We start from the raw sequence: 27,676 nt of genomic DNA on the forward strand, positions 1-27,676 counted from the left end.
GAAGGATTGCGATCAAGGTGGGATATTGGTCAATCACGACAATAGTTCATAGTGAACTATTGCCACTAAAATGCCTCTCACTCAGTCTATGTGCATCCGCCCACCAGCTTCGAAACATGTCAATTTGAAATGCAAAGTAACCAAAAGATTGAAAAAACAGAGAAGCTCGATACAAGAAGCTCCTTGGCCGTTTTATTCCAGTAGCAACCTGACTACTTCAAACCCCCCACCCAAAGAACGCCGAGATATCTACACAAACAAGAATAAGAAGAATCTAACCACGGCCTCGCGAGAAGCCGCCTCTAGCTCCGCCTCTTCCTCTTGGTGTGAAGCCACCACTGCCTCCTCTGGAGAAACCACCGCCACCACGTCCGCCTCTACCACCGGCACTGAAGCCTCCTCTCCCTCGCGGCGCGCCTCTGGCACCACCTCTTCCACCCCGCATTGGACCTCCTTTTCCACCTCGTACACCGCCAGCTCGCTTTGGCTTTGGCGCTCCTGGTGGAGGCTTCGGTTTAGGCAAGAATTTCTCTAATGGAAGAAGTTTGTCGCCGCCAATGTAGAATTTGTCGCCGGATTTGAAAGAACCTGCCTGGATTCCTTCGGATGGCTTCACGCTGAAGAACACTTGGTTGATTGGACCGAGAATCTCGTCGACCTTTCCGATTGCGGTCTTGTTCTGGAGATATATTGGGGCATTGAAATATGGGATTTTGGAGTTGATGGATTCGCAGATGATTTCTCCCTCGCATGCGTGCATGAACGTGCCCATTTCTATCGACAAAATTAGCATTTAAGATGATTTGTTTCGCGCTTTAGATTCCTTACCAAAGACATCTGAAGGCGGGCCATTATCTCGTTGCTGGAAACCACCACGGCCTACAAAATCAATCAGTATTTGTGCTGCACCACGAGCAATTCTGACAATTACTGACCTCCACGACCACCGAAACCACCGCCTCCTCGACCTCCACCGCCTCCAAAGTTTGCGCCTGTGCCGCGACCTCTTGGTGCTCCTCGGAATGACATTGTTGTGTGCTGCTGTAAATTTTTAGTGGAGTTTTCGCGAGACTGAAAAAGAATTAAGTGAGTTCGTGAGCTCGGTCGGGGCTATTCCTACTTTAGATTAGCGCGTTATCAAAACACACCCCGCCAAAGACTCACCGTTTTGACTCAGAACTGACTGAATTGATTTGTTTCAACACACGGACTCGTGCTCACTCTGACAGAGGGCACAACAACAACGCAATCATGGATAAGGCCAAACAGGCAGTAGATGTTGTCGCCGATGGCGTGAAGAAATTGACCACGGACGAAAAGAAACCAAAAGCAAAGAAGGAAAAAGGAGGGGATGGTGGGGCAGATAATACTGTGAGTTAAGGCACTTTCCAAATCTGAGACCACAGAATTGATATATGGACAAGCCTCTGGAGATGAACCCGGCTCCACAATTCTTGGAAGAACGTCTGAAATTATTCCAGAAGCTGAAGGTGAAATTCGATGCCGAAATAGCTGCCAAACCTCGTGAACAGATCACCATTACCCTCGCAGATGGCAGCATTAAGTCAGGTACATCGTGGGAGACCACACCTGCAGAAATTGCAAAGGGTATCTCCAACAGTCTGCTCAAACGTACGGTCGTTGCGAGACTCAATGGTGACAACGAACAACTCTGGGATTTGGAGCGACCTTTGGAGGCAAGCTGCAAGCTGGAACTACTTTCGTTCGACGATGAGGAGGGGAAGAAGGTGTTCTGGCACTCGAGTGCGCACATACTTGGTGAAGCTTCCGAGAGAAGATTCGGATGCAGTCTCTGCATAGGACCACCAATTGAGAATGGTTTCTACTACGAGATGGCGCTGCCAGACGGTGCACCTGTTCAGCAAGCGGATTGGCAACCTCTGGAAACTTTGGTCTCGAAGATCGTCAAGGAAAAGCAACCTTTCGAGCGACTGGTCTTGTCGAAGGAGGACCTCTTGGAGATGTTCTCGTACAACAAGTACAAGCAGCACATCATCAAGGACAAGATTCCCGATGGCACGTCTACTACGGTCTACCGAAACGGTCCTCTCATTGATTTGTGCCGTGGTCCACACGTACCAAACACTGGCAGAATTGAGACCTTTGCTATCATGAAGAACTCTGCGTCTTACTTCCTGGGAAACAAGGACAATGACTCTCTTCAGCGCATCTATGGTGTCTCTTTCCCAGACAAGAAGCAAATGGCCGAGCACAAGAAGTTCTTGGAGGAGGCTGCGAAGCGAGATCATAGAAAGATTGGCCGAGACCAAGAACTTTTCTTCTTCCATGACCTTTCGCCAGGATCCGCTATGTGGCTTCCCCATGGTACCCGAATCTACAATACCATCCAGGCATTCCTACGGGAAGAGTATTGGAAGCGTGGATATAGCGAGGTTATCTCACCCAATATGTACAACGCAGAGCTATGGAAGACCTCCGGTCACTGGGACTATTACAAGGATGATATGTTCACCTTTGGTGTTGAGAAGGATACTTTCGCATTGAAGCCAATGAATTGCCCGGGCCATTGTCTCATGTTCGCTCATCGTGAGAGAAGTCACAGGGAATTGCCATGGAGAGTTGCTGATTTTGGTGTTCTGCATCGGAATGAAGCTTCTGGGGCTCTTTCAGGATTGACCCGTGTACGAAGATTCCAGCAAGATGATGCTCATATCTTCGTTCGTGAGGATCAAATTAAGGATGAGATTACAGATTTGTTCGACTTTCTCAACACAGTGTACGGCTTGCTCGGGTTTACATTCAAGATGAAGCTCTCTACGAGACCAGAGAAGTTCATGGGTGCGAAGGAGACATGGGATATGGCCGAGGCCAAGCTAAGTGCCGCACTGGATGAGTTTATTCCTGGAGGTTGGGAGCTCAACGAGGGTGATGGTGCTTTCTACGGCCCAAAGATTGATATCACCATCTCCGATTGCTTGAAGCGAGACTGGCAATGTGCCACAATCCAACTCGATTTCCAGCTTCCCCAGAACTTTGGTCTTGAGTATATGACATCTGAGCAACCCCCTAAGGAGAGTGAGGAAGCGGCAAAAGCCAAAGAGGAAGAGGCGAAGAAGAAGGCAGAAGAGGCGAAGAGAAAGGCCGAAGATGGAAAAAAGAAGGCCGAGCCTATCGATCCCAATGCAAAGAAAGAGAGAGTCATCAAGCCTCTCACTCCTGGCTGCGCACGACCCGTCATGATTCACCGAGCCATTGCAGGCAGTATCGAGCGGTTCACGGCCATCTTGACTGAGCACTTTGCTGGAAAGTGGCCCTTCTGGCTGAGCCCTCGACAAATCCTTGTTATCCCCGTCGGTGTCGGTTTCTATGATTACGCCAAGGAAGTTCAGAGCATCTTCAAGGCAGAGCATATGTACATTGATGTCGATGTTGGCCCAAACACCCTGCAAAAGAAGATTCGCACGGGTCAGTTGGCACAATACAACTTTATTTTTGGTAAGCAAACACGCTCATTAACCTCATGATTCATCGTATTAATAACACGGAACAGTGGTTGGAGATCAAGAGATGAAAGGCAGAGAAGTCAACGTCCGAAATCGTGACGATACTTCCAGTCAAGATCGAGGCAAGCCGGTGCCACTCACGGAGGCTATCACCAAGTTGAAGGCATTGCGTGACGAGCGAAGATCGGATAACCCATTCCCAGGAGAAGCGAAGGTCGAGACACAGTCGAAAGCTTGAGGTGAGGGAACGGCGGAGTGCTAAAGAGCTAATCACGTCTTACAATCTTGTATGGGATCTGTAGGACTTCCAAATTCAAAAGTTGAGACACCAGACTTGTATGGGGAGAAGAAGAGAAAAATCGTCCATATTGGTTGACTCTACCAATAGCTAAGACATAAATGAAGACAAAGAAGAATACCAGCCTGTCTACAGCACAAAGCGAGAGTGTACAGTAGCAGATCAGTAATCACATGGGAGATGCTTTGTGGCTTGAAAATAGAAAGCATCCAAATCCGGGAGATCAGCGGAATAGCCCTGATTGAGCTGATGTAATGAACCATCCGCTATCCGATTTGGTTCTCAGGCTCTGCCAAGAACTCCGACTGTGGGGTTGGTGCAAGATGCTAACCGGCATCAAGACGTAGTCTGTCTTTAGACCCTCGGAACCACCGCAGCAAGAGAAGTGAAATGAAGATGCACCTCAGCAGCAGCCAAGAGGAGAACGGATGTGCGGATCAACCATCATATGAGGCCTGGGTGAGGGAAATGGTGGGTATGATGATTCCTGACATGGGACGATCTTGTGCAAATCCTCAGCTGTTGTTTGTTCTCCCAATTCTTGGACAGCAGCACACCAGATGGGAAATCCCCAGAATATCCGGACGTTTGAGAGACCAAGAGATATTTGTCTCTGGGGATGCAGCATGTGAAGGTATTCCGGTATTTTCAGCGACCGATAGTTGAAAGCGTAAGTGATAGTGGCATGCAGAGTGATTAGGCGTCGTCAAAACTTGATCTCTGGCTGGATTGTTGAACGTGAAATACGGTAGCGCACAATTTGCCGAAGTGGCTTCGATGACGCAGTTGCACAACTCCGCCAATGATTCCAACAGTCAACACAACTCTGCGATCGACGAACAAGACTTTCTTTCCTCTACTTATCTTGACGTCGCAGACTTCGTTTTCACACATACTCTTCACATACCGATACCCATCTACTCTGCATTAACTGAACTGCTATTACCATCCACTTCTTGGCACTCGGTCCAACGACGACCAACAGTCTGGGATCGTCAACCTAATCTCGAAGCTGCGCCAATCGGCCGGAGCTCCACAGTCCTGTTGAGGTGAGTTTCTCTGCTTCCAATTGGGTTATGAGAGTGATAGTCCTGTGCTGCTAGAGTGCTCCTGTTGCTGCTGCTGCCAGCACGAGATGAGCGCTCTGTTACTGTTCTTGTTCCTGTCTAAGTCTTCTCTCTAACGCATGAATCCCCTTAGTTCGACCGGCACCTTGACTCAAGGGTAGTACTACGTCAGAGCATCCTTCACCATGACCGCTCTCAACCCAAACACTGCTGTTCCTCCTCCGTCCCAAGCACATCTCGACAAAGGATACGGCCCTACCACCGCATCTCGATCAAATCTAGTTTCGAACAGTGTTGCAACAGACTTCGGAGCAACTCCTGGCAACCCACAGGAATTCTCACCTCTGTCGCAGTCAGCTGCTCAGCAAAACTTTGGTAAATTTAATGAGGAATGGGATGCGAGCCAACGTGGAAGCTCGATAATCGACGGCAATAATATGCAGCGATCTAATTCGGTCATGTCGCAAGGCGATACCCTGATTCCTTCGCGGGGAGGAACTCTAAAGAAGAAGGCATCCATGCGAAGGACAGGTTCCTTGAAGAGAAGCTCCAGTCGTCGAAGCTCGAGAGCTGGCAGCGTACGCAGTCTAGCCCTGCAGCCAGGACAAGATGTCGACGAGATGCACAGTGCCTTCTTCTCACCAGTACCTACAACAGGTAATCCGACAGAAATTCTAGCAAACAGATTTCAAGGTATGCACCTACGATCCCTATCTTCGGTGATCCTCCACTGACGTACATTCGGAATGTAGCTTGGCGCAAAATCCTCAAAGACCTCATTACATACTTTCGAGAAATACAGGCAAGCTACGAGCACAGAGGGAAGAGTCTACTCAAAGTTGCAAATATCATCAATAATACCAGCGCACCAGCCGGTTTTCTTGAGTCCGGTGGCATCGATGATGCAGCCCAAGTACTTCGTACTTTCCATAAGTCCTCAATCGCAGAGGCAAACAAATCTCGTGAGATTGAGAACGATGTCATTGCAGCTCTTGGTGGGCTTCGACAAGATCTTCAGCAGAAGATTAAAGAAATCAAGAATCTCTCTGGTGATTTCAAGAACTCCGTGGACAAGGAGATGGAAGCTACACGCCGTGCTGTGAATGATTTGCAAGACGGACTGGGGCAATCTGATATCGATCCTGCCCAGAACACTGGCAGAAAAGACCCCTACCTACTTAAGCTTGCGGTAGACCGCCAGGTCGAGAAGCAGATTGATGAGGAGAATTACCTTCATCAGGTGAGGATATTTCTAGCTCAAACTTTTAGTGCTATTTCTAACACTGTGCTAGGCTTACCTCAATCTTGAAGCATCTGGACGAGAACTCGAGGCCATTGTCGTTGGAGAAATCCAGAAATCGTACAATGCATTCGCTGGCATTTTGAAGCGCGAGGCGGATGCGGCCTACAACACCGTCGAGGAATTACGCACAGGTCCAATCGCCATGCCAAAGGATCATGAATGGTTTAACTTCATCAAGAATGACGAGCATTTTGTCGATCCGGAGCTTCCAGTCAGGGAGGCAGACTTCATTCACTATCCTGGCAAGAACAACGAGTTGGCCCAGGAAGTCCGAGCAGGCCTTCTGGAGAGGAAGTCGAAGTACCTCAAAAGCTATACAGCAGGATGGTATGTTCAACGTTCCCTACATTCTAGCCTTATTCCCTTCATTCTCTTTGCTGCAATACGGACGGTGGGGTCTTGTGATATGAAACTAATTTTTCTTAGGTATGTACTGTCGCCTACTCACCTGCACGAATTCAAGTCTGCAGACAAGAATCAAGCTCCTATTATGTCACTGTACCTTCCCGAGCAAAAGTTGGGCTCTCACTCTACTGGAGGTGCTTCTTCGAACAAGTTCATGCTCAAGGGACGCCAAACTGGGACTATGCACCGTGGGCATTCATGGGTCTTCAGAGCTGAAAGTTATGAGACCATGTTGGCATGGGTAAGCAATATTCTCATTCAGTGTACTAACGAATCCTTTCTCAGTGAACGCGGATTTCCAGCCAAGGGGGTATATCTCAAGCGAGACATCACGTGAACTACATTGTTCTGACAAGTGACGAAGCTGGGCGGCAAGCTATATAACATATAGACCCAAGAACAGCTTTGTTTGCACTTTCGAATCCCATATGTGAGGTTTCGGCCGCTGACTTCTATTAGTACGAGGACATCAAGACTCTAACAGAAACCTCTCCTCAAGAACGCACCGCGTTCGTTCGCCAGCATGCCCGTAGTGTGAGTGGAAATTCGCAGAGAGCCGGGTCTATCAGTAGCGACGGTATCGTAGACGAAGAAGACGATGAGCCATTTTCCGGTGCGAACTCAGGCATTGTGAATCCGGGACCGAAGCAAGACGTGTTGCCGAGACGTCCCCAACCAGGTGGGCGATTCCCCTCCGACATCGCTGTCGATTCGTTGTCTACCCGTGGCTTACAGGCTCCTCTTTCGCCATCTAGTGGAAGCTCCGGTTTCGGCGATGTCCAAGATCGAAATGTAGCGGCTGCAAGTGCTCTCCCAGGCTCCGGTGTTGGCAATAACTATGCAGATCCATCATCTCCTACTCATGCTGCTCTAGTCAACCAGCAAGCAGAAAAGGATGGGATCAACCCCTACACTAGCCAACCTATTCATCACCATGATCATACCACAAACGGAGAGGCAGCTGGAGGCCTGGCAGCAGCCGGGTTAGGAGGGGCTGCTTTGGGAGCAGCTGGTACTGCGGCTTATCACCATTATGAAGAAGACCAAGATGCAAACTATCGCCAACAGCAGGAAGAGCAGGCAGCACGCGAGGCTGCTACAGTGGCTGCACCTGATACCATGAAACATCAATATGCTGAGCAGGCTGCTCGGGAAGCTGCCACCATGTCATCACCTGATGCGGCTCAAGATCAATACGCACAACAAGCTGCCGCCGAAGCGGCCATCATTGCTTCTCCCGATGTCCTACCCACGAACCACTTGGATGCTCATGTCATGTCTGGTGGCCGTAGTCAGGGAGATCTCGTCGAGAATGGAACCAATCCAATCGAGACTGCTCTTCAACCATTGACTCAGGACTCGAGGCCTTTCTTGCCTGCTGGGCAGAGCCATACCAGTGTTAAGACTATCAGCCAATTGCACGTGCCAGGGGAGTATCCGAAAGATGTCGTACGAAGAGATACCTTGGGGCCTAGTATGCCAGTCTAAATTTGCAGCGAGCTTCATTCATGTATGTATATGTAAAAGTATCAAGGGGGATCTTCTTCAAGTTTGGTGGCTTGGAAGGGGGAAGCTTGGGAAGGAACGAGGGTGGATTTGAGTGAAAGGGTTGGGGTCTTCCGCACATAGAAATGATGAATTACATTTCTTAAGTCAAAGACGTGTTACTGTAGTTCCTTGCATTTCTTGCCTATGCCAAATAATACCCCATGTAGAACTCAACGTCCAAGACGAAAAGAGTGTTGAGAGATATTGGAGGCCAGCAATTCGTTCTTCCATACGAGTCAATAGCTCTGTCAAACTCCAGAGGATTTAAAACTCCGTAGGAATTTTATCGCAATGAGTATCTGGTCTCGACGTAAGCGATTCAGTCTTTCAAGTCCTCCTGCCTTTGCCGACTTGTCACTTGTTGACTTAGTACAAGCCCTCTGACAAGTTACGAGACTTCCCCTTTCTTCTTTGTCACCGAGCACTGACGTTGGCGAGGTTGCAGTCACGACCTATAGCCATCGGTAAACAGCTGTCACAGCCATTGGCATCAGTCAACTACAAACCCTTTCGATTGTCTTTTGTGCATACACCACAAACTGTCCATAGGCGTTATTTGCTCAAGTCTATTGGCAGAAGAGTTCTCGCAACATGCCGCTAATGTTTTCACTGCTGTACGTAATCGCCCACAAGAGATGCAGGCCTGAAAAGGGGGATGTAAGCGAGATAGACATGGGTACTCGCTAGACGAGGTTGCTCTAAGAAGTACCCCGTGTCCGCTGGAGCAGATTAAACCAGCCTTGAATCGTAAGTCACATTGAGGCACTGAAGTGAACTTTCACTACTCTGCAGGCTCGCTGCCCAGGGCTCTCGCACGCAACATAAATCAATATATAATGGGTGGGGCAATTGAGCGTGAACGAATTATCTTTGTCTGATTACTTTAGTTGGCATGTTTGTGATACTATCCCACAACGCCGATTCCATGCAAAAGCATCAATTTCCCAATCCTAGCCCTTGCAACGCCATCGCTCTCGCAAATGCAGACCACAATAACAAATCAAGCAAGAAAGAAGTATCAACTCTCTCGAGCCTTGCTCTCTAAATCCCCAGTAGAAGCCATGGGTTTCAATCTCGTCCGCCTCCTCGGCGGGGCTTTCGGTGGGATCTTCCCTCCATTGACCTGCAGCACTGGCGGGATAGGAGGTGGAGCATGCTTTGTCCTTCTCGCTGGCGGAGGCGGCTTCTTCTTCACAGGCATATGAACCTCTAATTCATGACTCTCTTTCCTGTCTGCTGCACCATCGAAATTATGAATTTCTTCTTCGAATTCGGTTTTCCTGCTCGGTGTTTTGACACCAGGCTTCTCCATCACGGCCGCAACATCGACTACGCTGACCATGCTCGCGGTCTGTGTGGGAGATAGCGAGATACCCAAGAGCTTCCTTGCGACTTCGCCTTCACTAACGTCTTCGTCGCGGAGCCATGGGACTTTGGCAACACGCTCAACGAGACGAACAGTGGTCTCATCCGCGGGCTCCCAGTGGGTATTTGCTGATCCACCGAGGATACTCAACACCTTAATTATCTCATCTTGCTTATAGTGTGGTGGCTGGTTGAGCTGGGTGTGTGCTAATAGTGGGTATAGGACTCGAAGGTATGTGTGTCGCAAGGAGATCAGTTCATTAGGGAGGTCGAGTAGGTTGCGAATGATCACATCCAAGAGGACGTGCAGGTCGTTTGTATAGAAATATTCATAGGTTGCTTTGGTGGTAAAGAGAAGGTAAAGGAGCTTCAGAATGAGGAGTTGTAGGGAGGTTTCTGTCTCGCGGTTCAGAAGGAGGATAATGTTCTCCCCGAATGTCATACAGGACGAGCCATGAAGTGATAATAGCTTGATCACCCGGTTCGTTAATGGTGTGGAAGGAGGATGTGATTCGACTGGAGATCTCGTGGACGCTACCATCCATTGTTCGTTCAACACTAGCTATGAAGCAAGTCAGTGGAGTTCAGCAGTCGCATACTGAATGAGGCATACCAGGACCCTGATAACCGGATAATGATATGGATCATCTACATCGTCGGACAACTCTTCAATAATCTGGAACAGATATTGGCAGAAGTCGTCATCCACAACGCCGAGGTCTTCAGAACTGATTTTCTGAACTCTGGACATCTCGTAAAGTAGTTCTAATAGCATTCGATGCAGTCTGGCATCGTCTCTCTTTCCTTTCTTGATCAAGTCCACCAGCCTTGGGAAGCAGCCTTCATTGTTCATCATTTCAAATGTAGCCTCGTTCTGCCTGCCGTCGAAGAGGAGGAAGCTTGCGATGACGTGGAGAGATGCGGGCTCGTCCTCTTGCAGTAGACTGTACACAATCTGAGTCCTCACATACTCCTTGTTCTTGTCGAACAGCGAACTCTGAAAGAGCTTTCGCAAACACTGCGCAAAGTCATAGTCAGAAGCAAGGTACTCGTCCTTGAATCTCGTAGTGAAGTAGAGGTATGATCGCAGGGCATTATCGATCAATTGATGTGAGGGACAATTCGCAGATACAATGTCTTCGAGCTCTGTAGATCAGGAGCGTCATTAGTATATGTTCCTATGACCGGAGCAGGTGGCGCAAATACCATCCCAGAACTGCTGGCTATTCTCGAGTGTGTACTCGAATTCCTCCATGGTTCAGTTCGCCAATAGTGGGGTTGTTTTGCTATCGCAGAAGCATAACGAGAGGTGGCGGACCAGAGCAAGATGACTGTCGGTGCCTGTGTTTGAGTGCGTGAATGTGAGGCTCTCGATGGGATGTGTCAGTCAAGCTTCACTTCACTTGCTCCTCGTCTCGTGCATGTCTGTCTGTCTGCTCCATGGCCGGAAGCCCAGCCCTTGGTGGGTCGGGAGGCGGGCTAGCGCGTCCCACTTCATCAGGGTTTCAGTGCAAGGCTGAGGCTGAGCCGAGAACACAATCAACATCCGATGAAGGATCGATCATTCTTTGCTTTTTGTATGGACAACATACCATGCATTCTGGGATATAAGAGTACATTGTCCCAAGACTTGCGCGACAATATAAGTAGGAAAAGCGAATCCTTCCGGGTAAAAAGGAATCACCTTGTTCTTATACCACTGTATTCTTGGGATCTTGGTTCACACTTGGGACCCAAGCGGTCCATATTGTCCCATAGACTCTAGAACAATGTTTTCGTATATTCTAACATTTACGGTATCTCATGACTCTATATCGTCAAGCGGCACATCGACAGAAACAAACGTACGTTTCTCGAGACTCGTCGTGGACTTTGTTTCTCCTTGAGCCATGAAGTTCCTGCATATCCAAGTGTCTTGTGGTCTCTAGACCCGTAGGTGCGTTATCACCATGTAATATTAGCTGTAATATGAAATACTTTTCTTTTCTGTCTGCTTCCCGAAGTACTTTTGCCTCCCGATGAACCCATACGAGCGAGAAAGAACATTCATCCACCAATAATAACGACATTTCGGTGAAAACATCACCATCCCACTTCATCCAGCTGTGTTGCTTATCTTGATCATTCTTTCCACCACAATCTACGCCCGCTTCTACATCGCATGCACATTAGTTCTTGCACATGTGTGTCCGATTCGATAGCTTAACTTGAACAAATTCTCTCATGGTAATCTTTGCCTGGTATGATTGGCGCCCACTGACGTTGAAACCTCTCGTGATGACTGTATCGGATATGTAAGTGAGCTCTGCATCCCAGACAGCTTTGTCTGGATCAAGGTACCATTATAGACGCAAATACAGACTTAGCTCGCGGGGATTAGACAAGCGATCGTTGCGTAAATTATTCTTCGCCTAGGATTCAATTCAAAAATGTCGTGGGTTTCTACAGTCGTGCTTACCCATGTTGCATAAATGAGTAACGTTATAGCCGACTATGTTTATAATTGACATATAACTTCCATAAAGAACATCCCAGTTGAAAACATGGAAAACATCGAGAGATAGGAAAGCAAGTATCAAATAACATACGTTCAATGGCAGCCGAAAATTCTTTGGCCATGAGACCAGACCCAATAGGGACATCTCTAAGATTGGCACTAGGAATACTCCTTTGAGTTGATTACTTGGATAGTGAGATATGAGCTTGCCTGTCTCCAAATAAACAGCATGGCATACATTGTTACAAGCCCGAGTTGATGGAGAACCTCAAATAAGAGTGTGAAAGTGGATAGCATCTTATCAGTATGAGATTCTTCCCATTTCCCATGCCTCGAGTCTTAGGAAGTTGGGACTTGCTTCGAGCGTTGGTCTAACCTTGGTTACTTTCGTATCCAAGGCAACCCAATTTTAGTTTGCTTCCCAAACTGGTTGAGTCCTGCGGGAAATGCCAAACGATTTCAAAGTAAATTTTGGCAAGAGTGTGTAATTCCGCCAAAGATCTACCCAGCAATGCAGGATTCAAGTTCGTGGCGAATGGATTCGGCACCTCAGGATAAAATATCCATCTAATGCACATTGGGTTTGACGTTTTCCCTAACCTGTCCTCTTTCGAACGTACATGGTTGCGAGGCTCGTCGGATATATCGATTAAAAGTTTTCGATTTCGGTGTTGGTCGAAGCACAGGCAGTTCAGCGGCTCGTTACTTAGATGAAGGATTGTCTCATTTCACGGCAGGTTAGAAAGCCGTGGTCAATTCGAGTAAACAATTGTGACGGCTTGGGAGTCTAAAGGTTGAGGAGGTTGTTAGCTTCTTCCAATCATGAGTAGCGGTACTTAGTTGATCACTTGAGCGTCTCATATGTGCATTGAATACTTCGCTGGTGTTAAAAGTTGTGAAGAAGAGTCTTGATCCAAGTTGAGTAAAGTAAGCCGGAGGCTAAGAGGATCGAGCAGCTTACCCTTTAGCAGGATTGAAGGATTATAAACTTCCAGCTACTGCGAAATGCCGAACTTCCTGAACGTCATCCTTTGGTCTAAGCTTTAGCATCATAGGCTCCAGTATGAGCAATATTCAAGCCATGCCGATACTGTCAAGGTCCTGCAGAGTCCTTTTTGTGGTCAGAATAGAGTTTATGCCATACTCTTGACAATGGTAAGGTAATCTTCATCGTTCGCGTGTCTTCGTTGCATCTCTCGACTCTTCGTACGGCATAAGAAGTCTTTAGTGCCAGAAGTCTCTTAATCTCCCCTCTTCCATGAGGCAATGAATGTGGCTTGATTGGTAGGGTCGCCGAGAGGGTTGAGGTCGAAGCTAAAGAGCATTGGTAACGGTGTGAAGTTGTGTATAGGTTGGTTGGGCTTGTTTAAGCGTCAAGCTCGATGATAGAAATTCGGACTGGAGCAATAGAGAATTCGGAGGTATTCCTACGGTCATATTCGGGCGATGAGTTTTGAGTATTGAAGTATGCCTGGTGCCACTTGTTACAATGTATTAAAAACGCAGGCCCTAGACAAAGAGAGATGGATATGACTTGCCTATCTATCAAATCCAAAATGTCCCTGCCCAATAAATCCCTAGTAACCGCACAACCAGTTTATACGTTGGATCTACAGAGCCGTAGATGAGTGTACTTGGTTGAATTAAATAGTGATGGTAGATGCAGATAGTCATTCTTTGACAGCTAAAATCTCTCGTGTGTCAATATAGATCTTAGTTCTGTATAGTTTGTAACTTATTAAGCATCTTGACTATGAATGAGAGAAAGTACTAGCAAACCTTCATTGGCAGTTAAAATACAGCCATCGACCAAGGCTTGATTTGATCGTACACGTCTTTGGCGGTAGTGGATTGTGAATGCCAGAAAACCACACCTACCGTCTTTTGAGAGGAAGGCCACAACAAGTCGAGGAGGTTCCATGAATCCTCAACGGTTAGCACTTGCAGGAGCATAAGCTCAGCATGCAAACGCCCCGGGCGAGATCTAGATCCTTTCGGAGCGCGAAAATTCTCGCAATGTTGATGGCAGGTGCGGATGTTCGCTCCGCGACCCAACATCCAAGTGTCTCAACTTGAGTCGCTGTCTCAGCGTGCCACGGAAATCGAGAATAGAGAACTGTTGGCCTGGGAGACTCTATCGTTGAACGGCCAGGCCCTCTTCCAGCCGGCAGATGTTCCAGACCCATTATTGTCCTCTTCTTATGCATCCGCAACGAGCAAGCTGCAGCCTGCTAAGAGCGTTCTGGGCTCTGCTCTGTCACACTACCTTCATCGCTTTAGAAGCGTGGATCTCGTGTATGCCAATTGTTCGATGCCAGAGCGGGTGAGCCCAACACATTCTCTGATCTCTATCTTCATAACCCCGGGGAAGCTTGCAGAGACGTGGGGGTTACACAACCGCAAAAGGTGGTGTGGAAGAAGTTGATGGAAGCTCAAGGGGTATGAATGGACCGGAAGCCGGAAGGAAAAGCCATTGCAGGTCTTGATTCAGCCTCATGCCGGGCGTACATGATGCAGGTGCTTCAAGCAGATCAGTTTGTTTTTGATAACTCGAATCGTCCACCGCTGGCCGATCCAGAGTACCACTTTGACCAATTCCAAGCTCGAAATTGGTGGTTGACAGGTCCACAGAATACAGACAGTCTAGTCGTATGCTCTGCCATTGCTATTGACGATGTCCGGTGCTCGTTGGGATGGTGATGGCTGGAATATTGTTCGATTTCCTTGGCAAGGTGAATCAAAGTATACTGAGCTAACAGGCTATCGACTGATGGACGGCAGTCCTGCAGATTATGCTATATTGCGCTCAGATGTCCAAAAAGACGAGGTCTGATAGACCGTGGTGTATAGTTACTTTAAAGTCTCGTGGTCGTCAAGTCTAGAATAATTATAATGGCTCCTTTGATATGGTTCCTTTAGGAAGCCTCTTTGAAGCTGGTGTTGTCCTCATATTGCGGACGATGTTGAAGGGCGAGCTGTAGAGGTATCGGCAATTACTCTATAATCTGGATTATCTCTTTGTGATGTAAATTATCTGGCAGATGTGTTGCAGTGAAGTGGCAGGTACTCTACGGAGTAAGGCAGATAGGGGTTCGGTAGATAGGGCTTTGTCGCACCCTGGGCCTGAGAGAATCAACAATGCTTCGGCACCAAAGCAAGAAGCACCAGGCCACAAGGCTTGACTTCGATAATCGTTTTCTTGTCACCGAACTAACGCACATCAGGTCTGCAGATTCTACTGGTTTAAGGAGCCTTTCAAGGTTGCAGGATCGTGAGTCACCAGTTGAGACTGAAAGCCACTACCACAATCTTATCCCGTTGATCAACCCTACGTGCCGAGAATGTTCCCTCGTGTTCCTAGACCAGCCACGCACCCCACAAGAGAAATCAAGGTCCGAGAAGACTACTAACAAGCTCTCGAGCCAACCATGAACATGGTTTTTCGAGGCCACACTCGAGATACTTCGCGTTCAGCAATCTGCCGGTAGAGGGTCGGTGGTTTTCTCCAAAACATCGAAAAGTTTCCTCAGCTCCTGCACCTTGAAATGGTGTCCGATTCGTGTACACCCTAGGGATTTCGAATGGGGGCCGAGCCGCTAGAAACGCCCAAATGGAGGTGGTATGACCATTCGAAGCATGGTTGGATATCTTCAGGACTGGGGTAGCGCATTGCTCCTTGCTTCAAAGCCACCACACACTCTTGATTCGGCAGGCTTGCGGCTGGCGTTCTCAATTCCAAGGCACTCGAAGATTAGGCATACTAGGAAAATTCCTCAGCCGTTCTGAAGCAAAAGTTTCTGCGAAGGAAGTTCCCTCGGCCCGACCCCTCTCGATTTCATAGTACATTAGTATGATAGTGTTAAATAAGCGCCACTTCTGCAGGTTATCTCGACCTAAGTCCAAGGATTTCCATACCATACGTGCCATCTGCAGTACGTATAGTGCTCCGTATAATGTATATGTCCTGGGCGTGCAGGAAGCAGAGAGTTCAGACCTCAAAATGACCGACGCAGGGGCCACAAGACGACGCCAAGACGGCTATGCTGTTTTGACAAGCAGCACCCGCAGAGCCTCTTTGAATAGCCCAAAAAGAGATCAAGAACAGAATTTTATTCCCAGACATCCTCTAAATAAATCTTACAGTGTCAGGCATACTCTGCGGGCCGTTGATCCCGCAGCTGCATCGACTTAATGCAGTGGGGGCATGCCACTTGGAGGGAAGAGAACTGTTGGATACGAACAAAGTCGTCGACTGCAGGTTAAGATAAGAGTGTGTGCATTAGAGCGAAACGAGAAAAAGCACAGCCATTTAGTCAGCTTTGTCAGGTGTAGCGGCGCGCCTAGTTCGGTGTACCATATCTCGTGCGTGAGTAGCCCCCTGCATACATGGGAAAAAACCCTCGTTCTGCATGAAGGCCGCATACAGCCGGCTAGGATTGGACGTCTTCTCCGGAGGGGGTGTGGGGGACGAAAAAGATCGAAAATTGAGTATGGAATCGTGAAAATGTAATAGTCATGAGAAGAAAAGTAAGATTCCGAAGTAATGGGTGACTTCCAAATAGACATCAAGCCTCGCGGGCCCTAGTGTTGGGATTGCTATGCACGCTGCAGCACGCGAACAGTGTGAGATCGATCTCCCGTCGGTGTGCTCACTTCTGGGTGCCATCCCATGCGTCTCGTCTTCTCAAATGACTCTCCTTGCAATCTCCCATGCTCCCAGACTTCTAGGTAATTTGATTGGGCGCTTAGCACTCCAACCTTCAAAGATGGATCCATTGTAAATCAGATTTGAAGGCCATTATACGGCGCTTCTGCAATCGGTATCCAAAGAGGATGTATGTCTCAGTACCTCGCATTGGTGAGAGGCACCCACAGCAGCACAAGGATCCCATTTTCAGCTTGCTCATGTGGTGCTCGAGATCCTGCAAATAGCGTTGGAGAATTGTTGAAGACGTCGGGAAGCCGAGGTGGAGAGATCAACGCCCCATATCACTCTAAGGTCATCCTCTCGACTGTCACTGGACGCGCCCTGACGCAGATGAGCTTCCAGTGATAGGCTAAGAGAAGGCCAGGCACGAAGTCGGGTCATCATTGGCTAGCTCGTCTCTCCGATGCCCGCAAGAGTACCTGACTTTTCAGCATGCATTGCAATGCAATGCTGTGCCGGAAGCATGGCAGGCACAGAGACAGCACGAGTCTTCGGCGGGTGGAAAATAATTCTGCGGAGTCATAGCCGAGGATTGAGGAGGGCATATTGGTCTGGGAACTGAGGTTGGGACTGACATCGCTGTTAATATGACGATCAAGAAGAAGAAAGAAACTGGGGATGCAAGCAGGCAGTCCAATGCTGTGACTGCAGAATGAGAAGGTTTCCTCTTGGGTGTGGGAGACATTTGCGCCCTGTGGCGAATTTGGCACCCCCTTCTTCGGCCATGCATCTCAGGTTGCAGCAGGTTGCTCCAGCATGCACACCCGTCCGATTGAAGGCACGTAGTGTATGTACCTGCTGCAATCGACCTCATCGCCGGCTTCAAGTAAGCCGTATCCTCAGAGAGCTTCACTCTTTTGGCGTGTCTCCACTCGTTCGCTATCTGGGACTTTCACAGTTTGTATCCGCAATCAGTTCTGCATTTCTCCAGATGCAGATGGACGTTTTAAATGTTTCTTCGTTGACACCTCGGTCCGTTGCCTGGCTCCCTGTCCTCGTCCCCGTCCTCGTTTTCGTCTCAATGATGAAAGCTCTACTGTAGTGCACTCCGCAACACAGCCCGAAGGGGAAGCGTGGAACGGTGCAGCACGTATGTAAGTAGTCCGGGATCGCAGCACATCCGGCGTGCATAACATGTCGGGAGCTACCATTCAAGAAGGGGCAGGTGGCAGTGGTAGTAGCAGTCGCAGCAGCAGCAACAGTGGCCGGATAAAAAGAAGTTCGTTCGGAAGGAGTGCGAGCGGATTCGGATTGGGGTTGGATGTGGATGTGGATGTGTGGATGTGGATATTCTGGTCTGCAGTGAGTTGCTGTAGGAAGCCGATTAGCTAGCCAGCCAATCTGCACACCAAGAGCGGTTCGAGCTTGCTTTGCTTGCTGCATTAGAGTACGGAGACGCATGGGCCAGCCAAATGGCCGAACCGGGTCTAACCGCCATTGCATACTACTACCTAAGTAAGGCTAGCCAACCATTTGTGCGCACTTTGTGCAATTGCACAGGTAGCTGTCGCTTACATAATAAGGCAGTAAGGCAGTAAGGCACAGCATAACGCAACGCCAAAAATTAATTCCAACCTGCTTGCGATTGACAGTCGCGTTTTCCACCTGCACCAGCTCCCCTCATTTTCCCTTCTTCCCCTTCCCCAACGCAGTACAGTACCACACCACACGCCGTCAGACCAGGCAGTCCAGTTGTCGCCAGCCCACTGTCTCCGTACAACCGCTGTATTTGATCGGGACGTGTGCGCAGACAAGACCGGGGATTCAGACTGTCAACCAGAGCGCCGGTAGTCGCGCCCCAGGACTCATTGGATCTTTCTCCTCTTCTGCACTCGCCCCCCTTCTGCAAGTCTTTCCAGCGCCGTGCAGTTCTTCAGGACCAGGTAAGCTTGCTGCTCCCCGTTGCCCTCGTTCTCTCTGCCCTCGCGGGTCTGCCTGTCTGCGTGTCTGCCGCGGCATGGAGGCATAGTCTGCTGCTCCTGCTGCTCATGCTGCTGCTGATGCTGATGGCATTGTCTGGGTTGAGTGCAGATACACCAGCTTCCGCAGGCAGCTCCCGTTCTGTGGCCGAACACGTACCAAGGCCTTTCACGCCGTATGTGTGTTCTCCGTCCATGATTGGAGCTCCCCTTCACCCCCCATCTCACCCGCAACTCGACACAGCAGTCCCACTAACTTTCATCCTTGCCTCTATCAGGATTTCCATTCCAGCCCAGCCCGGCACCTCGAAAGTCTCCAGAGACACCGATTACCCACAGAACGCTCGTCATCTTAGCCAGAGCCATGTCAGGTGCAGGTTAGTTTGTCCCCCAACCCTCGCTCCTTCTTGTTTCATTCAATCGTTCATTCACTTTTGGCCTCGAATCGGTAGCCGCTTGTCGTCTATTCGTCGTTTCTTTCTTCTCCGCACAAATTTACATCCTTCTTCAAGATCATAACTTTCTTCAACAATACTAATTCTATTCCTACCAAAGCAGACGATTCGTACCGCCCGGGAGTAAGTTCTAATTCCTCCCCTCCACCTGTTGGTTCTCTTTTACATCCAAGCCGGGCGAGTTTGGCCCGGTAAGGCTGCAGCCCCATGCCCGTCCTCGTCCGTCTCTGACAGGTGGCTTCCCATCGTAAATGAGGTCCAGTCAGGCCTAGTTGCGGAGACTAGCTACACGCACCTTGATGGGACGTGGGCTAATCATCAACCACCAACGCACTATGCAACCAAACTTCAACAACATCTCAAATTCCACCCCTTTTGGCCTTATTATCAAGCCTACTTGACTTGATGATTGAAGCAGAGACTTACGTGTCGCAGCGCGAAAGATCCCCAAGACGTCGGTCTCGATCACCACGTTCTTCCAGACGTCGCTCTTACAGCCCACGCTCTCGCAGCCGTAGCCGTGAGGACCGTCATCGCAGCGACAGACGATCTAGAAGCCCAATCAGCGGCGGGATGTCAGCAGGCGGAGGTGTTCCCCATCGGTCGTTTGAGGAGAGAGCTCAAGCTAGAGAGCAGATGTTATCGAGTCTTCGAGAGTCTTCCCAACAAGACCGTCGGTTAGTGTCGGATCATCGTCTTCGTAAGGCGTTTTGCTGATGAACTAAAGGGTCTACGTTGGCAACCTTAGTTATGATGTCAAATGGCACCATCTCAAAGATTTTATGAGATCTGGTTAGTAAATCATCTTTGATGGGAAGTTCAAGAACTAATGGGCCGCTCTAGCTGGGGAGGTCTTATTTGCAGATGTGTTGTTGCTTCCGAATGGAATGTCGAAGGTGGGCGCCTATACGTAGCTGGCACTTTGAGTTTTTCTTTTCTGGTCATTGAAGGAATGTTGGATTGACGGATTGGGACGTTGTTCCGCGGGTTATGTAGGGATGCGGGTAAGTCGATCACCATCATGTTGCCTTTAGAACGCAAGCTAATCCTCAATAGCATTGTAGAATATGCCACGAGGGAGCAAGCTCAACAGGCCGTCAACACTCTCAGCAATCAAAACCTCATGGGTCGACTCGTCTATGTTCGAGAAGTATGCTACGCCTCTCGACAACTTTTTTCATTGGTTCTAACATCTTCATCAGGATCGTGAGGCCGAACCTCGATTTACTGGTCCCCCAGCAGCCGGACGCGGCGGTTACGAAGGCGGTACGGGCCGTGGTGGCTTTGGAGCAGGTGGATATGGCGGTGGTGCCATGGCAGCGGGAGGTGCTGGTGGTGGCGGCCGTCAAATCTACGTGGCCAACGTTTGTTGAATCCCTTTCCTTCTCCGTTGTATCCCTATTGGGGCCAGGAAATTGACTCAGAAACCTAGCTTCCTTATACAGTCGGATGGCAAGATCTGAAGGATCTCTTCCGTCAAGCTGGTGAGTCTCGTCTTTGCAGCTAACAGGAAAATAGACGTTGAGATTAACATTTTGTCTTACAGCTCGCAATGGTGCAGTCATTCGTGCCGATGTCCACGTTGGCCCAGATGGTCGTCCCAAAGGTTCCGGTATTGTAGCCTTCGAGTCTCCTGATGATGCTCGTAACGCAATTCAACAGTTCAACGGTTACGATTGGCAAGGTCGCCCTCTTGAAGTCCGTGAGGACCGATTCGCTAGCTCCGGCCCCGGCTTTGGTGGACGAGGAGGCTTTGGTGGAGGACGTGGAGGTTTTGGCGGTGGATTTGGAGGTCGTGGTGGATTTGGTGGCCGTGGAGGATTTGGAGGTGGATTTGGCGGAGGCCGTGGTGGATTTGGAGGTGGCTATGGTGGAGGTGGAGCACCTAGCGGTTTCGATGGAGGAGCTGTGGCCTCTGCAGCACCACCTAATCCGTTCACCGACTATGCAACCTCTGGCACCGAGCGAAGCGAGACAATCTATGTTCGCAACGTAAGTACTGAATTCCTTGAAATATGATTCCTCATACTGATGTTCTCTAGCTCCCTTGGTCCACCAGCAATGAGGATCTTGTCGAGCTTTTCACCACCATCGGAAAAGTCGAACAGGCCGAAATTCAGTATGAACCAAATGGTCGATCCCGAGGAACTGGTGTTGTACGATTCGATACTGCTGAGAACGCCGACACTGCTATCGAAAAGTTCTCTGGCTATCAATATGGCGGCCGCCCTCTGGGTCTAACCTTCGTCAAGTACCAAACTCCTGGCGGCGGTGATGCTATGGAGACGGAAGCCACTAGCTTGACTCAAGACCAGATCATGTAGAGATTCTCCTCAGGGATGCCAAACATCATGGTCATCATGGTACGGGTCGGCAACTCATGTTACACCACTCTTTCTTTCGCACGATGGCCCACTTTCTTTACTTGTAACTCAACTTTCGCCCAGAAATCTAGGGGAGCATAGCAGTCGGAATGGAGACGTGGTCTTTACTTCAAATTGCTTTCCTAGTTCGCCCACTGACTCCTACGGACTTGAAAATGCACATTGGGGCTATGGAGAGGGAGGATATGTGCTTGTTTCTACAGTCTCACAAAAGTTTTCCATCCCGGTCAAACCTGGAATATTTGCTTAGATGCGGTTAATGCAGACAATCGATGATTTGGAACCTATTTGCAGGGTGAAGGGGTGAATGAGCTGTGAAAGTACAAATTGTGCTGTGTGACAGGCTCAGAACTTAGAATTGGGTGACGTAGAGCCTCCTCGAGTTGACAATAATGCAAAGTAAAACTATCTCATAGTCTACGGCACACAGTTTCTTTGTTCATTACTTCAAAGCATACTCTCACTTGAATACCTGCTAACAATCATAGACTTCGAGATGACGCTCTGTTCTCCAAACGAATGCGATCAAGATGTTGTGAATCACAGAATTGGTATTCACCTGTTGCCAAAACTCCTAGTGTCCAGTCATTATAATTCACTAGTGGCCTTCCTATACAAAACAACCTTCCAACCTGTTATTCATTCCCAAACAACTCAACCTGTAAGTTTGCGCACCATCCATCCACAATACCACTGTCATTACCTCAGCAAAGATCATATTCAAGAAACATAATACGACGAATTACAGAACGAAATAGCCACCACGGTACAGAAAGCTACAGAACGACGAGCCATCACAGACCGAAGATTCACGGTACGAAGAGCTACAGTCAAAGGAGCGTAACACATCCAAAGATATTCATATCCAGAGATCGATGTGCCAAGTCATCCCCTTCACGTTACCTTGTTGCCGCAGAGTCTACGTCTCTGTCTCCAGACTTCCTAGCTGCCCGGCATCATGGCCGAAGAGCAAGTGCCCACCGGAGCTTTGCATACAAGTGCGTGGAATCGAGCCTGAAGAACGACCCACTGGAACATGCTGGAGATGTAAAGCAGCAGCTATCGGAAAGTCTGGATTCGAGAAAGATATGATGAGACCAGGTATCGACAAGGCATATATCGTTCTCGGCCTTGAAGAACTTGGAATTGTCGGAAGGAGACGAGCGGTGGAAGAGGGTGGTCATTGCTGGTTCTGTAATGCCAGGGGAGGTTGTGGGGAGTGTGGTGCACAGGAGATAAAGCCTGAGGAAGAACAATCAAATCGCCCACATCGAGAAGAGACACCGAGCAAGAAGAGGAATCGCGAGCTACGACCAGAGAAAGACCGACCAAGCTATAAGAGAGTCAAGGCAGAAAGATCAGAAGGTCAACCATCGACACCAAATTCCATGTATTCGACCCCTAGAGCACCCATGTCAAACCTTGGTTATTCACCTTCTGCGCCCTCAACACGCGCCCTCGCGTATCCAGACCCTACAAATTCTTTGAATTGGAATCCTCACAAGTATCCCGATAGTCCCTATGGGCTAGACTCCAAATTCGGTGCAAGCTCCTCTCTCCGAGGATGTCCACCACAGAACTATCACTCACCTCTTCGCCAACAAGCTAACTTCAATATGCCTGCTCCAGGTCCTTTGCATGCTGGCCCAACTTCTCAGAATTGGTCTGCCTTATCCTATGATGCATTCTCAGGACAACAACTAGCTGGTAACATGCCTTACAACGCATTTACGGGACAAGCGCCAAGTGGTCATATGTCATACAACACCGGTGCCGGACTATCAAGGGAGCAGCCAAGTGGAACCATGCAAGCAATCATAGATCCCAGTCTACTACATCCCAACACCAAGCCAGAAACAATTCCTATTCCTGGCCCAAACTCCTATACACAAGAACCAATCAATGATAACTTCCCATTGCTGGTAAGTACTAACAAACGTTCAGTTCTGCAACAGTATTGACCTTAGTCAGGCCGACTACGAGGAGATTGACGATGCTACACTAGCTCAGATTATGGAGGCCTACAACAAAGAGCAGAACGACAGAGAACAACAAATGGCTCAGGATAGTGCCCAGCAATCCGGCTACGTTGATCCCAACCTACTCTCAAGATGACAGGCACTCGCTTCTCCACATTCTGAGCCGCCTGGTGCGCTGTGTGATTGTGAAAGCTGTTGTAATGGAACGAAATGTGGGTATAGGGGCTTGGTAGGGTCCATTTTGGGACTTCTCATAACCGTTTGTAGGATATTGTACCTGCTAGGTTCGTTGGGTTCTCTGGAAGCATGATCTTTAATCGCAGATGTTCATGGATTGCTGAGATGATTTGATTGGTATGTTGATCAATCAGTCATTTTGAGGATAATGGAGGGTATGTGGTTCGTGATGAAGCATTGGAATTGGCGGTCAGATATTAGCATGTTTTTAGGTCTTCGACATTCTTAACCATCTCCACACACTCTTGGGCCCTTTGAGAAATAGTTCTTGTCTTGCTGCCAAGGTCTCTTGGCTTGGGTATAGCTTCAAATTGTTCCATGCCAAAGTAGCAAGATAAAATCCTAGTAACACCGAGACTTCCAATCAAGGCTTCTCCTTTTTGACTTCCGTGCCTCCAGCAGCAGCGCCACCCTGTTTCTTCTTCTTCGCCTTTAACTTCTCCTTCGCCTTACTCCTGTCTCTCTTCTTCAGACCTGACATGCCTAGCTTGCATACCTCCGCATATTTGCTGTAGAAGCCCTCCAACGCATCTACATCTACAATAGTCGACAATTTGACCTTCTTGTCCCGCTTCTCTTTCGATTTTCCATTCGTCGCCCGGATTATAATTGGTAATGGTTTCGAAGGAGTCAGATCGGGGAACGGTTGCGCTGTGGACGGTTCAGGAGACTCTACATCGCCATCTGCTCCATATGACACTGTGATCGTCAGATACCCTGTGAATTGATGCTGGGTGAACCGGCTCTTACTGCGCTTTTGAGTCAAGTGTATACTGCCATGATTCTTCTGTCGTCGCTCATCAAAGAGCTCTGAGAGTCGCAGGAAGAACTGTTTGCTGTCAGTGACCTTCCTTCCACAAATGAGCGCATAATGACGTACATCATCATTACTCAGGTGACTCTTTGACATGTCTGCGGTGATGTGATCAAAGGTGTACAATCGAGGGCTGGAACAGCTCAGTTCTGGGATAATTTGGTTTTGTGTGGGGTCAAGATCGGCGATTGCAGCTCCGATAAAAAATAAATTCCAGGAACTTTCTTTCGCAAATTTATTATGGCACAAGATGGCACCACCAAATCTCTTGAAGCTGCCAAAAGCGATTCTTGACCAGATAGGAGCCCAAGGTGATTATGTCAATATCAATCTTGGGAGAAAGAAGCTAATGTGTATCGCTCAGATACATATTCCGGAGGTCACAAATCTCGCTCTCGACCTGGATCAAGGAAAGACCTTCGAAAAGCTGCACGAGCAGAAAGAAAAACTGTGAGGACTGTGCCACCTCCTGCGAAGAGGACTAAAATACATCATACGGAGAGCCGAAGCCTGGGCGATAGCCGAGCAGCAATTGAGCGTCCGTATCCCAAGAAGCCTACACAAGATGAACCCAGTGCACCACCACCAAAGTCTATTTTGAAGCGCACGAAGAAAAGAGACCCATTACCCGAGGTCGGCCAAGACGAGCGGTCGATATCGCCTCCTGCCAGGGTATCAAGAACTGTCAAGAACAAGTTTGCAGAGGACGACGAGGAGATTGCTGCTTTGGAGAAGAAGCTAGGTCTCAAAGGGAAGAAAAAGCTGCCCCAGTCTTTCAAGGACGACGGGTTGGATGAACTTCTAGAGGGCCTAGATGAAGAGGACTCAGACGCCCCCGATAGCAAGAAGAGAAAGGCAGAAGGTGACGAGTGGCTGGAGCAGAAGCGCAAGCAAGCTCGACAGACCTCAAACCCTGCATCTGTCAAGACAAGAGAGGTAGAAGAGAGCGAAGGCAACGAGGAAGTCCTTGAAACAAGCTCAGACGATGATGGTGCCTCAGATATGTCCTTGGATGGACACGAATTCCCAGATGATGAATCGGAAGTCTCTGACGTGAGTCAACTCAGCGCAGACGGTAATGAGCTTGACGTGGACAACGATTTCGACGGATTTGACTCTGATAGCGATGATGACGATATGGACGAGGATACAGAGATATCCCAGCCAACTCCACGAATTCGTGAGAATCCATACGTTGCACCTGTGCCAGCGTCCTCAGCTGGAAAATATATCCCACCATCTTTACGGAAAGCTGCATTTTCCGACCCAGAAGAATTGGTTCGTCTACGAAGAAGGACACAAGGTTTGATCAATAGGCTTACGGATGCCAATCTGATATCAATTCTGGGAGACATTGAAAAGTTATACCGGGAGAACCCACGTCAACACGTAACTTCGACCCTTGTCGATGTCCTCTTGACATCAGTCTGTGAGCCTACGAGCTTACCAGATACTCTCATCATACTTCCAGCCGGATTTATCGCAGCTGTCTACAAGGTCATTGGGACAGACTTCGGAGCACAGGTCATCCAAAGAGTTGCAGAGCTTTTCGATGAGCATTACAATCGTGCAATGTTTTTGCAGGACAGTCCAGTGGCTGCTAGTGCCGAGACCAGCAAGGAGACATCAAATCTTATCATGCTTCTGTCAGAAATGTACAATTTTCAAGTTGTCGGAAGCAATCTTATGTTTGACTATATAAGACTATTTCTGAGCAAGCTTTCAGAGTTGAATGCAGAGCTCTTGTTGAAGATCATCCGAACATCTGGTCCACAATTACGTCAGGATGACCCTTCTTCTCTGAAGGATATCGTTGCCATGCTTCGGCCAGCTGTGGAGAGTGTCGGCGAAGACAACATCTCTGTCAGGACCAAATTTATGATCGAGACGATCAACAACCTCAAGAACAACCGAATGAAGACCGGCGCGGTGGCCTCTGCTGTCACGTCGGAGCATACTATCCAGATGAAGAAGATCCTTGGCACATTGAACACTAGAAATATCAAAGCAAGCGAACCACTACGTATAGGACTCAAAGATATCAATGAATCCGACAAGAAGGGGAAGTGGTGGCTTGTTGGTGCTAGTTGGGCTGGCAATGGGCACAAAGAAGATGACGAGGCGGTGTTGAATGGCGACAAACGGAACACAGCTGCGACCGAAGATACTGGAACTTCAGACTTGCTTCAGCTTGCCAGAGAGCAACGTATGAATACTGATATTCGTCGAGCAATTTTCATTTCAATCATGTCTGCGGAGGACTACCAGGATGCGTATATGCGCTTGATGAAGCTGAAATTGAAGAGGGTACAAGAGTACGAGATTCCGAAGGTTCTGGTCCACTGCGCAGGAGGCGAGAAAAGCTACAATCCTTACTACACTTTGATTGCAAAGAAAGTATGTGGGGACAGAAGGTTGAGAACAGCTTTTCAGTTCTGCCTCTGGGACCTGTTCAAGAAGATGGGAGAGTTTGACGAGGAAGACGATGCATCCGAGGAGGAAGAGGATAGTCTGGATAGCAGACAAATCGTCAATCTTGCAAAGATGTTCGGTACCCTTATCCTCGAAGGAGGCCTTGGTCTCAGTGTTTTCAAGAATCTGAACCTCAGCTACCTTCAAACAAAGACGAAGACTTTTCTGGAGGTACTATTTATCAGTATGCTCCTCCAATCTCAAAGGCAGGCAAAGTTGAAGAAAGATGAACAAGCTGTTGTGAGCATCTTTGCGAAGGCGAAAGATACTCCGCAATTGATCAGAGGTTTACAATATTTCATGAAGAAGGTTGTAAGCAAGACGGATATTGCAGGTAGCAAAGAAGAGAAGGCTACTGTGAAATGGGCTTGTAAAGTAGCAGGAGATACCCTTGAGTCGTTAGCGGTCGTTGATTCTGTAGCGGATTGAACGGGAAATGAATCAATCCATCAATGTTCTGAGGTCCTCTGTACTGCACTTCCGCTGCCTCTGGAATATGCTCAGATAACATTAAACAGTACAAGAAGCAGATCCATAATACTATTCACCACAAGATAATTGATTCTTCGTGCCCTCAGAATTGGAATATAAAATATTAATGTTCCAGAGTTTGCTGGACTATATGCGTGGGCTAAGCTCCTAAGTGTGACACGGGATTTGAAGGGATGAAGTGGTCTAAGAGTGACGTGTATCCTCTTTGTAGACTCTCCTATTTCGAAAAGGCTGCTTTTCTCACTTAT

The 27,676-nt window shown here is 48.5% G+C and overlaps 9 protein-coding genes across 9 annotated transcripts; 5 read left to right on the forward strand and 4 right to left on the reverse strand.

The window, feature by feature from the left end:
• Nucleotides 1-274: 274 nt before the first annotated feature.
• Nucleotides 275-880, reverse strand: LY89DRAFT_595585 (Gar1-domain-containing protein; the record flags this gene model as incomplete). Its single annotated transcript, XM_018209869.1, has 2 exons — nucleotides 275-774; nucleotides 829-880. Coding segments are annotated over 2 exons (552 nt in total), but the record flags the coding sequence as incomplete, so codon positions are not given.
• A 284-nt stretch (nucleotides 881-1,164) lies between these two features.
• LY89DRAFT_244687 (putative threonyl-tRNA synthetase, cytoplasmic) lies at nucleotides 1,165-3,948 on the forward strand. Its single transcript, XM_018206151.1, has 3 exons — nucleotides 1,165-1,371; nucleotides 1,425-3,477; nucleotides 3,533-3,948. The coding sequence occupies exons 1-3, from the start codon at nucleotides 1,252-1,254 to the stop codon at nucleotides 3,721-3,723; spliced, it is 2,364 nt and encodes a 787-aa protein (XP_018064961.1). The 5' UTR covers nucleotides 1,165-1,251; the 3' UTR covers nucleotides 3,724-3,948.
• Nucleotides 3,949-4,667: 719 nt separating this feature from the next.
• Nucleotides 4,668-8,239, forward strand: LY89DRAFT_244679 (uncharacterized protein). The gene is made up of 6 exons (XM_018206150.1): nucleotides 4,668-4,832; nucleotides 4,984-5,543; nucleotides 5,603-6,090; nucleotides 6,143-6,480; nucleotides 6,580-6,799; nucleotides 7,018-8,239. The coding sequence occupies exons 2-6, from the start codon at nucleotides 5,036-5,038 to the stop codon at nucleotides 8,044-8,046; spliced, it is 2,583 nt and encodes an 860-aa protein (XP_018064962.1). The 5' UTR covers nucleotides 4,668-4,832; nucleotides 4,984-5,035; the 3' UTR covers nucleotides 8,047-8,239.
• A 724-nt stretch (nucleotides 8,240-8,963) lies between these two features.
• LY89DRAFT_626039 (uncharacterized protein) lies at nucleotides 8,964-10,893 on the reverse strand. The gene is made up of 3 exons (XM_018211090.1): nucleotides 10,678-10,893; nucleotides 10,085-10,617; nucleotides 8,964-10,033 (listed from the first exon to the last, which is right to left on the reverse strand). Exons 1-3 carry the CDS (start codon nucleotides 10,724-10,726, stop codon nucleotides 9,125-9,127), a joined length of 1,491 nt encoding a protein of 496 aa, XP_018064963.1. The 5' UTR covers nucleotides 10,727-10,893; the 3' UTR covers nucleotides 8,964-9,124.
• A 6,395-nt stretch (nucleotides 10,894-17,288) lies between these two features.
• LY89DRAFT_246433 (uncharacterized protein) lies at nucleotides 17,289-18,219 on the reverse strand. The gene has a single exon (XM_018206154.1). It carries the CDS (start codon nucleotides 18,117-18,119, stop codon nucleotides 17,556-17,558), a length of 564 nt encoding a protein of 187 aa, XP_018064964.1. The 5' UTR covers nucleotides 18,120-18,219; the 3' UTR covers nucleotides 17,289-17,555.
• Nucleotides 18,220-19,623: 1,404 nt separating this feature from the next.
• LY89DRAFT_739612 (RNA-binding domain-containing protein) lies at nucleotides 19,624-21,374 on the forward strand (the record flags this gene model as incomplete). Its single annotated transcript, XM_018220486.1, has 8 exons — nucleotides 19,624-19,727; nucleotides 19,778-19,842; nucleotides 19,894-19,960; nucleotides 20,107-20,200; nucleotides 20,253-20,414; nucleotides 20,483-20,534; nucleotides 20,597-21,042; nucleotides 21,093-21,374. The coding sequence occupies 8 exons, from the start codon at nucleotides 19,624-19,626 to the stop codon at nucleotides 21,372-21,374; spliced, it is 1,272 nt and encodes a 423-aa protein (XP_018064965.1).
• Nucleotides 21,375-22,392: 1,018 nt separating this feature from the next.
• Nucleotides 22,393-23,425, forward strand: LY89DRAFT_674742 (uncharacterized protein; the record flags this gene model as incomplete). Its single annotated transcript, XM_018213461.1, has 3 exons — nucleotides 22,393-22,432; nucleotides 22,488-23,356; nucleotides 23,402-23,425. 3 exons carry the CDS (start codon nucleotides 22,393-22,395, stop codon nucleotides 23,423-23,425), a joined length of 933 nt encoding a protein of 310 aa, XP_018064966.1.
• Nucleotides 23,426-23,656: 231 nt separating this feature from the next.
• Nucleotides 23,657-24,560, reverse strand: LY89DRAFT_787026 (signal recognition particle, SRP9/SRP14 subunit; the record flags this gene model as incomplete). Its single annotated transcript, XM_018223037.1, has 3 exons — nucleotides 23,657-24,349; nucleotides 24,401-24,479; nucleotides 24,531-24,560. The coding sequence occupies 3 exons, from the start codon at nucleotides 24,558-24,560 to the stop codon at nucleotides 24,015-24,017; spliced, it is 444 nt and encodes a 147-aa protein (XP_018064967.1). The 3' UTR covers nucleotides 23,657-24,014.
• A 148-nt stretch (nucleotides 24,561-24,708) lies between these two features.
• On the forward strand, nucleotides 24,709-27,485 carry LY89DRAFT_626051 (uncharacterized protein). Its single transcript, XM_018211091.1, has 2 exons — nucleotides 24,709-24,775; nucleotides 24,829-27,485. Exons 1-2 carry the CDS (start codon nucleotides 24,715-24,717, stop codon nucleotides 27,363-27,365), a joined length of 2,598 nt encoding a protein of 865 aa, XP_018064968.1. The 5' UTR covers nucleotides 24,709-24,714; the 3' UTR covers nucleotides 27,366-27,485.
• Nucleotides 27,486-27,676: the final 191 nt, after the last annotated feature.

This window comes from Mollisia scopiformis, assembly GCF_001500285.1.
Source record: "Mollisia scopiformis unplaced genomic scaffold LY89scaffold_25, whole genome shotgun sequence".
Lineage (NCBI taxonomy): Eukaryota > Fungi > Ascomycota > Leotiomycetes > Helotiales > Mollisiaceae > Mollisia > Mollisia scopiformis.